This window comes from Colius striatus, chromosome 6 (genome assembly GCF_028858725.1).
Source record: "Colius striatus isolate bColStr4 chromosome 6, bColStr4.1.hap1, whole genome shotgun sequence".
In the NCBI taxonomy this organism is placed as follows: domain Eukaryota; kingdom Metazoa; phylum Chordata; class Aves; order Coliiformes; family Coliidae; genus Colius; species Colius striatus.
Genome location: NC_084764.1, coordinates 504981 through 521369, shown reverse-complemented (window position 1 = coordinate 521369; position 16389 = coordinate 504981). Strand labels below are relative to the sequence as shown.

At 43.4% G+C, this 16389-nt stretch overlaps 1 protein-coding gene across 8 annotated transcripts in view; it reads right to left on the bottom strand.

Moving 5' to 3' along the window:
* The window catches only part of RAD51B (RAD51 paralog B), a 311046-nt gene that overhangs the window by 142009 nt on the left and 152648 nt on the right, over nt 1-16389 (bottom strand). For all 8 annotated transcript variants that reach the window (XR_009818893.1, XR_009818896.1, XR_009818895.1 and 5 more), the window contains exon 10: nt 6710-6788. Coding sequence is in view for 3 of the 8 variants with exons in the window: in XM_061997842.1 (XP_061853826.1) it covers nt 6710-6788 (79 nt within the window). In the remaining 5 variants the exon portion in view is untranslated. The remainder of the gene's footprint in view (nt 1-6709; nt 6789-16389) is intronic.

The following is a 16389-nucleotide window of genomic DNA, read 5'->3' as shown; positions in this document are numbered from 1 at the left end:
GATTAAGTCTGTCTCAGTTGAAGTTATCTAACTTCATCCTCAGCCAAGGCTCTTTTTCTGCAGAGATCTGGCCACAAAAGGTATGTCCTCAAACTGAGCGTGAGACAAGTCAGCCTCGTGTAGCACCAGCCATGCTGTTGGCTGCAGCACTCAGGTGGGACAGCTCATCTACACCCTCTGCCAGAAGAAGACTCGAGTTTGCACATTCAGTTTGTGTGCTGAAGCTTTCTAGGCCCTTTAGTGTCCCAAATCCAGAAACCCAGGACTGGCTGGAGGGATGCCTTTCTCTCCCCACATTCAGAAGCAACAGTGGAATTTAATTCAGTCCGCACTGGAGAGATCTGGACTCGCTCTGACTTCTGGCCACTGCTTAGGAACCTTTTCTGGGGCATGACAGATCTTCCAAATGAAAATCAAACGGTGCTCATCCATTACTATAGGTAGGTGGGATGCTGTGGGTCATTTGGGTGACCACTCATTCCCCTGATCAGACTAATGCACATCTGAGGAAAAAGTGGGGGAGCAAACCTACTTTTCAAAGAAAATAAAGTATTCTGGATGAATAAAAGTTATCTCTCAGACTCCAAGAGAGTCCTGCTCAGTGTTACTCAGCTGGAAGGATCGTAGTGATGAAGCAAGGCCACAAAGCTGTAGGGGAAGAAGGGCTAAAAGGCAAAGAAACAACATACCTTTGAGCTCTGGTGTGCACAGCATGAGGCCCTGCCGCTGTATCAGATATGAAGATGGCTGGGATCACGTTACAGAGCTATCAGAGTTATGCTTTAACCACCCTAATTGAGTGGTTTTGGCTTCTGCTACCACATTAGAGTGCACTGGCTTGACTTTCAAAGGTAACAAGCACCTACATCTCCCACTGACTTTGGTGACAGCTGCAGCTCTAAAAATCAGTTTAAGAGGGTTTGCATATTGAGAAGAACTGAAGAGAAATAAAAGGCCTATTGTGTGGATACGAAGAGTTTAAACACTGCTGATGGGTGGTATATGAGTCCCTTCCCTTTCCAAATGAATTTCACTTCATGTTTTGTTTGGTTTTCCTGTTGATGCATCCTGCACCCTCCAGTGCTAAGCTGGTGGGATCCCACATACTTTTCCTGGCATGTGGTGTTTAAAATAAGAGACCTCAGCAATCGGATATCCTCAGCATTTCCAGCTATTGAACGCAACCATGAGGACTGTGATCCAATTTCAGGGCAGAAAAGAAAAGATATATAGGAATATTCTCCCTGCGCTGGTACGGGGCAGACAAAAGAAAACTAAGCAAACAGGATGCTCTGCTCCTCTGTGAACTGCAGCAAATGGCCACGGCAGACAGGATACAAGGCTGCAAACTCTCAGCTGCACTGCATGTGCCTGACTGACCATTACCTTGAGTCATTCACTCACAGCACAAATACGTCATGAAGAAAGTAAAAGGTGTAGAGTGCAGCTCCTACCTACATTAAGTCCATTTGAGGTACATTTGACCTGACTCTACAAATCTGTACCTTGAAAGATGTAACAACTTCTACGTTAAATCCAAGCAGTTACTTGTAGAGTCTTGGTCTTCTATGTCAACATTTAGTTCTCAGAACAATATACTGCCACAAATCACAGATACTGCTTCTAATCAACAACTAACTCCACTCTTTATGTTAAAAGCCTTTGGGGAAAAAAGGCCATTTGCTTTAGCACCGTGGTGAAAACACAGGGGAGCAGCCCACTTTGATCAGGAATTCATTGTAGACAGATGACTACGGAGCTTTCTCTGAAGTGAGACCATTTTGTTCCAGGAAGCCTATGTCAGCCTTGAAAAGATTCCCCTCTTATCAGTGTCTTCACAACACTGGATTAAAAACCTCAACATTAGTTTTGATTCATACCTGTGTAAATAAGAACAGACCTGGCACACTGCTCGCACTGTTATTTTTACATTAGATTTAGTAAAGCTTTAAAGAAAGTAAATGCTGGCACTTCAGTTGCCACGTATCAAAGCATTTAGGGACAGGTTTGGCCTTCACTGCAAGAAAGCAGTACTGTATCTTTAGTGTCTTTATATCTGAGTTCAGAAATAAGCAGGTAATCCAATAATTACCTGGATTTGTGCAGCGCAATATCCTCCCAAAAGTCAAGCTCACGGCAAAAGCTACGGCCAGAAACTTTACCAATCTGTTGCTATCTCCTGCGCTGCGACAAAGATCGTGTTTGCAGACACTAACATTTAGTTTTATTGAAATGACAGTTTATACAGTTTCCACTGGATCTAGCCAAGATGCATCTGGCCTCTCTTCACAATTGAAGTGTTCTCCCTCCACCTCTGTTCCTTACCATTTTTAGCTGGTATTGCATCTGTGCTCTGTTCCTCTGGACTCCTTCATTTGACAGCCGTGGAGTTTAGCTACTCCAGCGTGGCTTTGCCAGTGCTGCTGCAGAGCAGCAGAGTGATTTATTCCCACAAAGCCACCTACTGAGGACACCCTCACCCAAGAGAATGCCATTCCTGGGTCAGGTTTAGTAACCCATTCCTAAAAATGCCACCAAACGGCTGAACAAAAGGACATTTTTACCGATGCCAGAGACATCTGTATGGGTGATTTTGCTGGCATTAGGATGATGGGAGCCTTATTTTTTTCCCATTCCTTACTGCCAGGATAGACCTGGCCTACAAACCAATCATGGGTTTTTTTGCTCTCATTATTACAAACCTGTTAGAAATAGCATGAGGCTTTCAGTGTCCCGTGGGGAATGGAGCAAAAATGGTTCCACCCCACAGAGATCCTAACAATGATCAGTTCATCTTTATCCCTCCAACGGGGCCGGAAATCACCAGTAGCGCTGCAAATCTGTTACCATCTCAATAGCAATGCACAACTTTATTCCTATTAATCTGTCTTCCAGCCATTCACACATCAAGCAAAACCCTGCTTCATTTTACAGATTATATCCATGTTGCTCCAGACAAAGGTCACTTTATAGTTACAGTTCTTCAACTGAATAAAAGCTTTTGATGCAGTAAATCATTGTCTCTCACTGCTCAAACTCAGACAATACAATACAAATAATGCTGCCCTTTCTTTCAGAATTCTCTTTCTACCTCACTACTCACTTCATTACAAAATAAAATGAGGACTTTTCACTTGCTTCAGCCAGATAAATTAGTTATAGCACTTTGGAGACAGTTTGCCATGCTGCACTACAAACCAGACCCTGTGTTATTTTGAGATTAAAATGAGCCTCTTTCATTACATCAGTGACAAACGAAACATCATGTACCGAGGTTTCCCTAGATTTAGCTATTCATAGATCTTTTCTCTCAGTACTATGAAACTCAAAGCCTGAAACACTGTCTTCTGAGTGCCACATTCCTTCTGTTTCTACTAATCAGAAGCTACCTGCCTCACTGTGACATTACAGGCAAGATGAGTGTGGTTGTGCGTGCTCATAAATGTGTGCGATGGAAAAGAGGGGAGGGGAGGAGAAACACTGGACTAATCAACTAACTAATCATCCAGGCCTCACAACTCAGGGTCTTCTCAGAGTCACACTGTACAGCATGGAAGCACATTACATGTCACTGTACTGCAACGTAAAGGCAACTGAGGCTTTTTGGGGGGCTTGCAGTGCACTCCCTCCACAGCACAGAGCGTACTGGAGCAATGAAAGGACAAGAACGAGGGCTGACTTTCCTTGCTAAACCTCTGACTGGCCAGCCTTGCTTTCCAATCATCAAATTTCATTTCTCTAGTCTGTAGGTAGAGATAAAAGAATGAGTGAACAAATGGATTCTTTTCATCCCTGAACACTTCAAGTTTATAAAAGCAAAGAAGTTTTCCCCGTGGCACCCTCGGGCAGCCTGGAGCTCTCCTCTGACAATGAGAGAGAGGCAGTTCTGCCTTGGCTGGGGTCTCCTCCGAACACTTCTGTGCTTGCACTGAGGCCAGGAGATGCAAAGATACCAGGGAAACAGAGCAGCGATTTACATTGACAAAGAGGATTTTGATACACTCCTCCAAATGGGGCAGCATTACCATCTTAATAGCCTTTTGCTCTCAGCCCCGAGGATGCTGGAGACTTCTGCGAATGGGGAACAGTTCCGCTTCCCATTTTAAGCGCAACAATAGCAGAAGGGCTCCTTAAACTGCATCAAATAGCAGCCTGTGAAATCCCTAACTAGCCGCACTGCCTCTCCTGCAGTTTTATTATCCCCCGGCACAGAGAACAAAAGGAGGGGAGCTCCTCCTCATTTTTAGCCTATTCCACACATCCTAATCCCTCAGAGGTGGCAATGGAAATTGCTTGTGGAACTGTTAAATCACACTTTCACTTGGTCTTTCATTCCCCATTCACCCTGGCTAATCAAGGAGCTTCCAGCCACATTTCCCGATATCAATTTGTTTATGGCCTATTGGTTAATGGTCCCGGGATGAGACCCCCTGCGTAAAAACAGAGTCCTGGGCACTTCAGCCAGCTGCTGCTTCCCGCCAGTTCCCACACCTGTCCACTTGTTCCCATCAGCCCTTCTGAGCGTGCCCACCTCCTGACACCAACTGAATCCAACAACAAAGCCCAAACGGGAAAGCTGCCTTTGCAACCAGGCTGCGGGACAGATTCCACTTGCTGCAACTATATGACATCCCTCAAGCAGCTTCCTGTGGCCAACTGCCTGACTGCCATCCTACCTTGCAGCACCCAGCTTCCCAGCTACAACTGATAAAAACACCAGCCCCTCTTGCATGGGGCAGCCTGGTGCCACTTTCTGCATCCTATCTGAAACAGCCATTTCCAGGTGGTTTGCTCACTTCTTCTTTCCACAGAAATCATCATCACTGACATGTGGCATGGGAACACTCAATATTTGCTCTGTGCCGCTCGGTGAGGTAGCTTGCATGTGAGTGGGTTACAAGTCTCTGTAACGTAGTCTGGGGTAGTTATCAGGGGAACCATGCCCATCCTTACTACTCACCTTAGAAAAAGTGAGTAGTGAGTAGTACTACTCACTTTAGAAAAAGATCTAAAATGGAAAATAATGGTGTAGTCAGAAAGTAAGAAAAGTGTCACACGAAGAAGAGCTTCATGCTGCCCTCCACAATGTACAAAGAATTCCTGATATTGACACAGCATTTACCTAGAAAAATCCAGACTGGCATCTCACCCATTTTTAGGAAAATACTGAATGACATTTCACATGTGCAGGCCAGAAACACACAGAGACAGGGAAAAGCACAACAGTTGTGCTTCTGACACAGTGTCTCCGTCAGAGTCCTGCTCCATCATCATTATGTGTTACCAGGCCCATTTGCTCTTTAGAGGTGGAGTTCAGTTCTTGGAAAGCTATATTCATGGCTCACAGAAAAGAACTGAAACAAATAAAGATCCTCTCTGAACAAACGCTTCCTGTTACTGAACTGGGACATCTTTCTTTCCCAGAGCTTCACTACATCGGTGCCTGAGGACGGAATGGAACACTGTCTGCCTTTTTTTATAATGAGAAGGAACATCTCCACAACTCAGACTTTTGAGATAGAAGAGTAGCTCATCTTCCCCCTTTTATTGAACCACAACATGTTTAGACCAGTTCTTGACAACTATCTCAGTTTAAACTAATAGAAACTCTCTCTAGTTTCTATAGCCTTTTAAAAATTACTGGTACAAAAAATACACAGATTTAATTCCCAAAACGCCACCTAAGAATACCCTGGGTGTAGCATCCAAAGGCTTAGGAACCATCAGATGGCCCCTCACATTACCATTATGTAGATGATCAAATGAAAGCAAAAACGCCCCACGAAATATCTTTGTTTCTTTTGGTTTTCTACATTATGTGTCATCAGAGATGTAAGTGTACCCAGGCCCAGCGAATGCATAATGTGGTGGTGCTCTGGTACAGTCTCTTTGAAGGTGAGAAATGGGCAATCAGAAGGAAGAGAACTGTTCCCATACCTGAAAAAGTTCATAGTGCTTTATGTGATCGATCACTGGAACCTGAGAAACAGCCTTTTCTCGATTTTCTTAATGCCATGGCTGCATATCAGAGTGTATCCTCCAAACCAAATGTGACAGGCACTAGCTGGTTTTATTTAGTCTGCTAAACAGCCGTCAGGAGCCAGGCTGCATATCAGAAGACAGCAGCTAAACAAAACTGATCTATGAATGTCTGTCAAAAAGTAAGGATGTTAAAGGAAGATTTATTGGGATGAATGAGGAAAAGAAGGGAAGAGCTGAATGTGCCTTTTTTCTGTGGTCTGCAAGTGTGTGATTTAGAACACAGACCCGAGGAACCTTAGTGTCCTGCCATCCTGGTAGTAATATCCAGCTTTTCAGTACACTACCTCATATCCGAGAGAATCTGAGCATCATTTAAGACCATGAGGAACTGGCATTAAAATCATCACAAAAATAAAGAACAGGTTTTAATTTCCTGTATTTTTACTGATGTCAAGCCATTTGCTAAAGAACTATTTATGAGAGCAGCTTATTAGTGATAGATGAGTATGTTTTTCCTGAAGAAACCTATTCCACAGGAGCAATGCTGTCAGAAACAAACTACTTTACCTTGAAGGAAAACAGGGAACCTTGACTTAATAATTTCAGGGCTCATTCTTAGATCCATTGGGATATCTGACAAATGATTTACTATAATCCAAGACAAAACATCAAATGCAGTAAAAGGATGCTAACTGAATAGGCAAAACAATCAATGCTCTGGCCTTACCTTGAAGAACCAAGCCTGATTTCTCAATGGTGTAGAAAAAAGCAGAGAAGGGAGCAACAGGGGACTTTGCAACCAGGAGCTGCAAAACAAACAAGTAATATGTAAGTACATGTCTTTATAACATACTGATTAGAGCTCAAATCCATAGAATAATCTCACTGGGTTTAACTTCCAGAAGTAGTAAAACATGCTACAGAAATAACAAGGTACTCCCTGCCACTTCTAAGCAGTTGAGGTCTTCTCATACTCAGGTGTAGATCATGCTGCAATTTTAAAACGATTCACATGTCCTAAAAAACCCACTGACATGAAAGCAGCAAGTATTGCTTATCTTATTGGCATCCTGTTAAACTTAATCCTCCCTGCACTCAAATACAGGCAGAACTGCAACTGCCACTGTGTACTGCAATGCTAATGGCCACTACCTGTTTCACAGATTCACCTCCCTGGCTCCTCCAAGAACTTCACCCCTTGTCTTCCCCTGGCCCCTGAAGGCAGCATGGTACATCCGTGGGTCACCACACCAGGAATGGTAATATGCCACTGCAGGCACCTTTTTGCACAAAGTGTAATGACCAAGTCAAGCTTTATCAAGGATCTTGGAGTATCAAAACAGGAACGGTAATTCCCTTGCGGTGTACAGTACAATTAAATTTAGCAATCTCTAATTTGCTTATCATTTGTCATTCATTATTAATTTATTATTAATACTTGCATTATAAATAGACACAATTAAACTAATATTTATTTACCAGTTATTTTTAAAAAAATATTAGTCAGTATTTATTGTTATTTAATTAAAATCAATTTTAATTGGACTGAATTTAGGTCATTTGGGTGTGCTGTCCCTCTGTGGCCAGACCAGAAACACCCCAAGCTCTCTGGCTCCAGTAATGGATGAGCTGTCCTCTGTCAAAGATGATGCAGCAGAGCTCTGGGCATGTTGGCAGCACAGGGGATGTGGGACCTGCAGTAACAAACTCACACAAATGTGCCAGGCTTTATGGCTTGGCTGTTTGGTTCTTGCTGAGGATCGCTCAGGATGCGACACGTTTGTGAACTACTCCAAGCAGGAAAACTGCTGTGGCAGCACCTTCTCCTCTTCCGTGTTAATTACTGTTCTCTCTGGAACAAACTCCCGGAGAAAGGAGGGGCACGTCACATCCCACACCCGTGATGCACCTTGACAAGGCCCAAATTCCCTTGCCTGTCGTGATGCCCAGAGCCACAGGGCAGGCAGGAGCCTCTGCCAGGAGGAAAGCAGAGTGTCTGCCGGAGCTCCGCTCACCCCCTCGGCTCTGAGAACACGATGGAGATGACGGGGTGGAAAAGCTGCTGCACAAACACTCAGCTACAGTGTCTCCCAGGACAGCTGGATGTTTAATCAGAAAGGCCCGATGTGAAACAGTTACAAATCTGACATCTAAGGTCAAATTTTTGGCATTCTGTGCAGTGCTACGCACATTAATACTAACCTATACATGCATGTGTGCTAGGCACAGCTGTACATGCAAACGGATGGGCATTCCAACAGTCCACGTACACTCCATCACTGCATTTTTATGCAGTTACAATGTGTGTATAACTAAGTATAGCAATGAAAAAACATAATAAATCACATCCTCTCAACAGCACACCAGAGCCCCTCTGAAAGGCCACTGCTGCAGCCACCTCTGAGGCTCAGAATGAGCTTTCTCTTTAGTGACATGGGAACAGCTCAGAACTTTCAAAGTGTTTGCCTTATTTTGAATGTTTGCTTACCGAGAAAAATAACCTTTACAATGTGGAAAAAAAAATGAAGGTTTGAAATAGTTATTCTGTTACAATAATGTAGAATAAACATTGAACGACTCAAAGATGATTTCTGCTGTGAGGCACGTTACGAACATGGAGGTGCTATGGAAAAGGAAATATGTCACCTTGATGAAAAGCAAATAGAAACTGGATGGATGCCATCAGATGAAAGAATATAAATGGGAGACAGGCAGAGCAGCTGAGAAACAAAAGGCTGAGAGAGAATTGATTGTACAGCAGAAAAATTGGACATTGAAGTTTGTTTTTTAATTAAGGAAAGTATATTTATTAATGAGGTTTATTGTTTATAAGCTTTATGGAAGAGATGCATCACAGAAATTGATTGCAGAAGCCCAGCAGAAAATACTAATTACTGGGACAACATCCCCTGTCAATAACAAGGAAAGTGATGAATTGGAAAATGTATTGGACGGACTTTCCAAAGTAGTCTGCTAACCAGAAACCAAGCCAGTGTCCTGCCAAAGAAAAGTGAAGCTGATGAAGGAGACTGTCTTATATCAGATTAGTTCTCAAAACGTCAGGATGAAAAACTACCAAACAGTGAAATGTTTAGATGATTTTGATTGGACCATGAGATCTCACACAGTTAAAAAAAACCCAATCACAATGGAAAAGTGATGATTTTAACAGAAGTAACGGACTAAGATATTTCATTTGAGACAATCAGCTGCACTAACATTTAACACACCGTTTCCGTTTAGACTGGAAAGACGTTCAGTTCCTTCCTCCTTTTTTTTTCAGAGACTATTACAAGAAACTGGTTCTTAGCAATGACTGAGGAACACAAGCGAAACCATTTGAACCCTCTTTCAAAGTATGTCAGCTGCTTCTTATCAGTGAACAGATACTTCTCCTTTTATTTTGTTCTATGTTAAGTTTCCCGTTAAGAGTTCCTTCCTACTAGATTTACCTTATCTCACCGTCCCTACTGACAAGATGTGTATACGTGCACTACGGACTTAACGAACAACAAAACCACACATGCAGTCAGTACATGTTTGGTACTCAGATTTACTGACCAAACACATGAGACCTGTGCAAGCAGTCCGGCCCTCACTAAGCTTGCTGCCCTTACTGAAACAGCGCTGGCTTGCTGGGCTTTTTTGCAGATTCATAGGGTTGTCCTGTTACAGTAAACAATCCATGCTAACGGTTGGTGCCTTTCTGGAGAACTCTTCAGTTACACCACAATCACTTGGAAGAGAATAGCTAAGAACTGAGAAGGAAACCTACACCGTCAACCCTGACATTCAACAGGGAAAAGACGATCTCTCAGGGTTAGGTTAGACTCATGTACTAATAAAATCAGTTCTAAGCTAAACAAATCCTTTCCCTAATTGTGCCAAGTTGTCTGTGTGGACAACCTTCATGCCAGAATTTCCCTTCTTATTGTAGATTAGAAGGGCTGTTTTTTCAGCTGTAACAGAGCCCAGGAAAAAGCCAGTAAGGAAAACAACCAAGTTGATTTTGCATCAGATATCCCAGCAGACCTCCTGTTTTTTCTGCCCTCCCTTCTGGTTCTTCTTGGGCCCTGATGTGCAGGAATTTGATATATTCTAGAAACGAAAGCGGCAGATTACTTTTGAGCAGGAGCTGTGACTCCATTCCCAGGGCCAGCTCTCTTTCCCAACCCCACTCTGCCTCCAGCCCACAGGAGAGGTACCTGAGGAGAGAACCAAGAGCTCCCCAACAGGTACTAATGCTGCAGTGGCATCAAGGCTTCACACGGGAGTATACAAGTTGATCCCTGCCCTCTCTTCACATTAAAGCATCTTTCAGAGCAGTGGGATGGCTTTTCACAAGGATGAGAAAAACAGTTGTGCCTCCTGCCAAGCCTCAGCAAACACTGGCGCTCATTAGACCCTGGAGCTCTCTGAGACTTCAGTTACCTTGGGAGACAACTGCTCCTTGTTGCAGAAGCAAAAAGTGACTCGAGTACACTTCCAGTATTCCAGTAAAAAGAATGTAGTTTAGGTATCACGCAGTCATTTACTAAGCTTGCAGGATATACCTATGAACAACCTACTGATCTCTCACCACAAACGATTCTTGGGGTAACAACATTTTGCTTGTTTATGGTACTTAATCTGTAGACTTTAAAAAGGCTTTTAAAAGCGACTTGTGTTCTCTTACAGAAATTACTAAACCCTGCTTTACATCCTTCTCCAAACCTGAGTGTAAGGAAAAGTTCTCTATGCACACTTTCTCCTTTCAGTCAGAAGACAGCTCAGCCACCCCAGCAGTACTGTCTGCACCTGTGTATTTATTGTCAGTAGAAAAGGCTACAGGCTGGGCAGGCTGAGCAATGATTGGGAATAAAGAGGAAAAACAGAGAGGCTGAGGGGTATGAGATATAATCCAGTCATCCTTCAGCCTTCCTAGTCATCTAGATCCCACACTTACATTCTGCCTGGTAAAAACAAACTTGGTGGATTGACACAGAGAAAGCTTAAGTGTCTTGAACACTACAGAGCCAACAATGAGAGCTGGGGCCACAAACATCACCAGCACTGGAAGCAGATTCCGAGCCCCTGCCACTTTTGTACGTGTAAAAAAAGGGCTTAAAAATAAATTACAAAAAGTCACAATTTGGGATAAAATGATTTCTGAGGGAGCTACAGTTTCCATCTGTGCCGCGCACAGCACCTGAGAGATGTCAGTTGTCTGGAAAGGATTTCATCAAGGCCAGCCTAATGGGCCACAACTCAACAAAACTCTTTATAGAGCGATTTAAATGGATCGTATCTCTTCTTTCCCCACAAGAAAATCCAGTCCAGAGGAAACTGTTTAGGAATGAGTTTCCTTTCTAGTACTTTATAGAAGAGTACTAATGGCAGCTAGAGACACTTTATGAGAGGCATTCCATAAATCCAAACCAATTAGTGCAGAAAAGTAGGCAGGCAGAGTTTGTGTGTATGTCCTAAAAATGTCCATTAGCACACATCTGGAAACAACAGCAAAATGATCAGGCTCAAAAGGCTGCTGACCATCCTGCTATTGTCTCACCCTCAAAATGTAGCAGCACATCTGTTTATTTTCTTTTAGTGCAATGTATACAAATTGCACATACTAAAAAACATTGCTGAGCCTGCAAAGCCAAGAACTCCCTGTCTCACATCTTAGGAACAAGCGAGGGAGGGAGAAATGCAGATGCATTTAAGACAGTTTTGCAGGGGAAATAGCAACAGTGGACATTGATCTGAGTAAAGAAAAGAATGAAGGGAAAGCTTTGAAAAGTTCGAAGGAAAACACGAGATGGATTCAACGTGAGATAAAGAATTCTGAGAAATCTCAATCCTGAAATGTCAGCATGACACATTAAACTAAAGTCAAAGAGATCAAATACCTTTAAGAGTCTGTGCTAGCGGGAAGCAGAGATTCTGAAATATTTATAACCAACTTCTAGAAATCACAAACCTATTTGATACTGGCCAAATATCAGACAAATCACTTCTTGCCTGTTTGCTTTATCCTAGTGGCAACTTTTGGAGTAAGGTCCTAGGCAGATCACTCACCTTTCCTGACTGTGCTACACTCTGACCTGAAAAGCGGTCAATTAATATTCACTGATTTTACACCACTGTATCTGTTATGTGACATTATTTAGGCTGCTTGTATCGCTAAGCTCTGACTTCAACTTATGCTAAGCATACGCTCCTAAGCTAACTACCAGTAATGTTACTGTTTATGCTACAGACTCACTTTAAACAAGGACCAGGAATTTCTTACATGACCTGACAGACAGGAGATGGTCTTGCTCATGGTGACACAGAAATGTGTGATAACTTGAGAAGAAATAGGGCTGATGATCCAACGTCAAGACTAGAAGTGCAAGTGAGATAAAACCATTTTATACCGCTTTTGATTTGCCTTTTCTGGATCAGCCGTTTCATCCCAGGCAGGCCTTGTTTGCTGGTGTTTTGGCTTTACCCTGTATTGTTACAAGAGGCTGTAACAGCAGTCAGTGACTGCACTAGCTTTGTGCAACCACAAGTTCTTCCTCGGGCAGAGGCCAATTGAGCTGCTTAGGTAGCAGAGGTGGAGATGGTTGAAAATCTGACCTAAAGAAACAACATGCAAGGAAGATGAGATTGTGCTTTGCAACATCAGACACAACAGGACGCCAGACGGTACCAGTGTCGGATCTCCAAATGCTCAGTGTCTTACTGATGGCAGTAAATACTCTCAATTGCCATGAACAAAACAGGACTTTAAATAACAGATTAAAAAACAAACAAACAAAAAGCTCTCAGACCAGTTTGTTACTGCAGTTCTTTCTATAGTAATGACTAACAGTCACAGGCAACGACTCCAATAAAAATAAACCATCATTGCATGCACATGTGGCTAGGCTTGCTCCCAGAGGAGACATTCAATACTTGCAAAGGAAAGAAATGGAAGGAAAACAAACAAAAGGAGATAGACATGAAACCAAGAATCTTTTAAGAATAGAGGAGAAACAGGGGAGTGGACAAGTCCAGGAAAGAGGACACTCTCCAAACCTTGAGCCCTGCTATGGCTGTTTGGCTTCAAATCTTGCTTCTAAAAAGCAATACAGATATAAAGGACTTTTTCATGGTGCATAATGCCAGGACAGGGAAACAGGATTCTCCTTAACTTTGCCACTCTTTTATTGAGCAATTACATGTGAATCATGTAAGCATTCCTCTGCTTCAGACCAAATCAGGCATGGAGATAGACATCCGCAGCAACTTCACTGTATTAATTTTCTGTCTGGTCCGCACAGCTCGAGAGACATCCTGCTTTCCCTTACCCAGAGAGCACAGCAGAAGGGTCAATAAGCAACAGCTCAACTGTTTTCTCAACTATTCAGTGGGGTCAATTCCTTCCCCTCTCATAAAATCAGAAGAGCACCATGTGTTCAGGCTGTGCCCACCCAGACAACTGGTACCAACGGATGACCCATCTGCAAACTGATTCAAACCTTGTGATGCGCCGAACACTGGGTTTCGAGTCAGAGAGCCCAGAATACAATACATACTGCTACTCAGACATGGCTTTGGCTTCAGGCACGATAATGAGGAGCTCTGAATATGCTTGGACTGAGTGCCTTCAGGAGAAGTTACTAAATCCTCAAATGAGTATCAAAGACAGTCACGGAGAAGAAAAGCAAAACTTTCCAAAGTGAACTGCCCTGATGTGCTCCAGAGCAACGACTGTCCTGAATGCAATAGGTCAGACCTAACAAAATGCTGCTTTTGCTTAGCTGTCCTGTCCCAGACGTAGAGCAGACCCCTGAAACCTCTAAATCAGAGTGCCTTTTCCTGCCTGACGTACATAACTTCAGTGGCAGGGGACTGCACTGCCCAGGCAAATATTGGGTGACTTTTCCAAGCTTTAATTGGAAAAGAAAATGCGATCCCAGATGTTTATGTGTTTGAGCTGTGGCGATCTGGCCAGGGAACTGCACAAAAACAGGCTGCCTCCAGTGCACTTCCACTTAAGCCAGGCTTCCGGTGCAAGTTCCCCAGCGTGAAAGACGGGGCATGCGGGGCCGGTCGGCTCCCCTCTGCTCCTGTAACACCAGACCCTGTGAAGCCCCTCTTCCCAGGAGTGCTTTCTGTCTCCCTGCCACACGCCTTATTCCTTACTTTGTAAAATGAATTTTGTCATCTTTTCTGTTTCCAAGCATCTCCTCATTTTCCCAGTGGAGGGTCCTCTGGAGGCCAGGAAACTTCACAAGAGCTTGGCCACGACCATTTCCTATGCTATAATATTTCTGAGGCCCACAGCCCTGGTAATTGTCCAACATGAAGGGTAATTCAGGAGAAAATGCCTGTAGTTTTTCCTAAGCAGGAAAGCTGCCAGCCAGCCAGCATGTCCTGGTTACCACAATGAAACACGACTGAGAAGGGGGAACAGAGGATGGTGCCGTGGCTGCATAACGTAGTCAAGTAACATAAACACAGCCTCCTGGGGGAATTCTCCTATGTGGCAACTTATGGTCACTCATCAGACTTACTGGTAAACAGAAGAATGAGGAAAAAAAGGAAGTTTATGTAGCTTTCCAGAGCCTTCCATACTGCTCCATTTGACTTTGGTTGTGAAAATAAGACAAGGGCTGAAGGACACAATTCTTCTTTACGACACATACTGGAACGCTGCCTGATCGCTGGAACCATGCGTCCCGGATCAGGAAGGGACTCCTCAGGGAGTACCAGTACAATAGCACCGGAGCAGCTCTTCTCAGAATCCATGGCTGCTTCCACCCAGCCTGCCAGACTTGCCTGGAAGGAATGGGAGCAGCAGGGAGGCTCAGCAGCTGCGCACTTTCTCCTCCACAGAGCCACAAGCTCAGTGATGCTGCTGGCTCCTCTGCCCGTGTGGCTGCAGAGGGAGGGATCCAAACAGCACCCAGCCCTCATCACCACATGGAGCAAAGCAGCTCGGTGTACTTCACCAGCACAACATAGGGAACACACATTCTGAAGTATTTAATCAGCACATGCATTGCCACAGGGATTTATCATTTCTAGTACTCTTCTGATCTCTATGAACCTTTTTCACCATAGTTTTAGCAAGACATTTATGTATCCTCTGCAAATTCAACCACAATGCCTATTTCTGGTGCGTCTCAAACCTTTACTCAGTCAATACTCTTTCTTTCCTTTCTTTTGGCTTTCTAAATCATGAAAGAGCTCTACATTATTAAGTTGAAAGACAATTAATCCGCTGTAAAAGAACACCACAAGTGTGCTCTCCCCATCCTGCGTTCATTGCTTTGGACAAGAGTGTTCTTCATACTTCTGTGATGTAAAGGCATAATCCTAAATTCCCATACTTGGGCCAAAAAGATTGGGATTCAAGCAAGTCCTAGACCACAGCATAAATATTCTTCACCCACACTAGTGGCTGCAAAATGCTTTTGACATGAAACAAATAAAAGCCCTTTCCAACTTTTTTTTTTCCTGTATTCACTTTGTTCTGTTCCTAAAAGCAAAGTCTCTGCAGACAAGCAAACACAACACTGCTGAACTCACATGCAAGAGCCAGCATTGTCATCTTATGTAGAGCCTTGGCAGAACAGCTACAATGTCAATAGAAGACACAGCTATGTTGTTTGTATTTTATTTGTGTTAGACCTTATTCCCTCCATCTCAGAGTGATTTCAGTATGTGTTCTGTCTGAATACATGTCATTGCCTCCCCCAGCAAATACTGCCATCTCACTGGAGTGATTAGAACCTTTACAGTATGTGGCTCAGTCTCCCATTACGCTTCGATACGTAAAAGCTGATGCCATTTTTTCAAACTTCAACATTGTGCTTGGTAATCTCCTGATTATTAAGGTAAAATTTAGAAACCTCAGACAGTGGTACTTGGTGAAAGTTTCTTCTCCACAGCCTACCTCCCTTGCTTGAAATGGGTTCATTTCCTGTGGTTTATTTGCTTCCTTTTTTTATGGATGAAAACCTCACCTGGTGTTATCTTTAAAACAGGACAGCTGTCCAACAGCTACACATAACAGCCACCTTCAGTGTTTTACAGGGAGACATAAATCTGGCCTTACTTACACTCTCAAACCATCATGACTGCAACAAGCTACGTTATTCCTATTTTTAATGTATTTTCTCAATGACTGCTGCAGTTACAAAGATCTGCACGATTCAAAAGAACTGTTTCACAAAAATCACAACAAATTTAAGGCAAAGAATCAGAGCAGTTGGCCTTAGCAAGTCACATAAACGTTAAAACTTCATCACCATTCCCCTTGGCTCCCTCCCAGCCCTTCCCCACGCCAGCAAGTACCATGGTTACCTCACCATCGCAATTTCGGAATGCTTATTCAGGGCTTATTCAGATGACAGTAAGCAGAGCAAGAGAAAACAGCTGGTCTGTAACCAA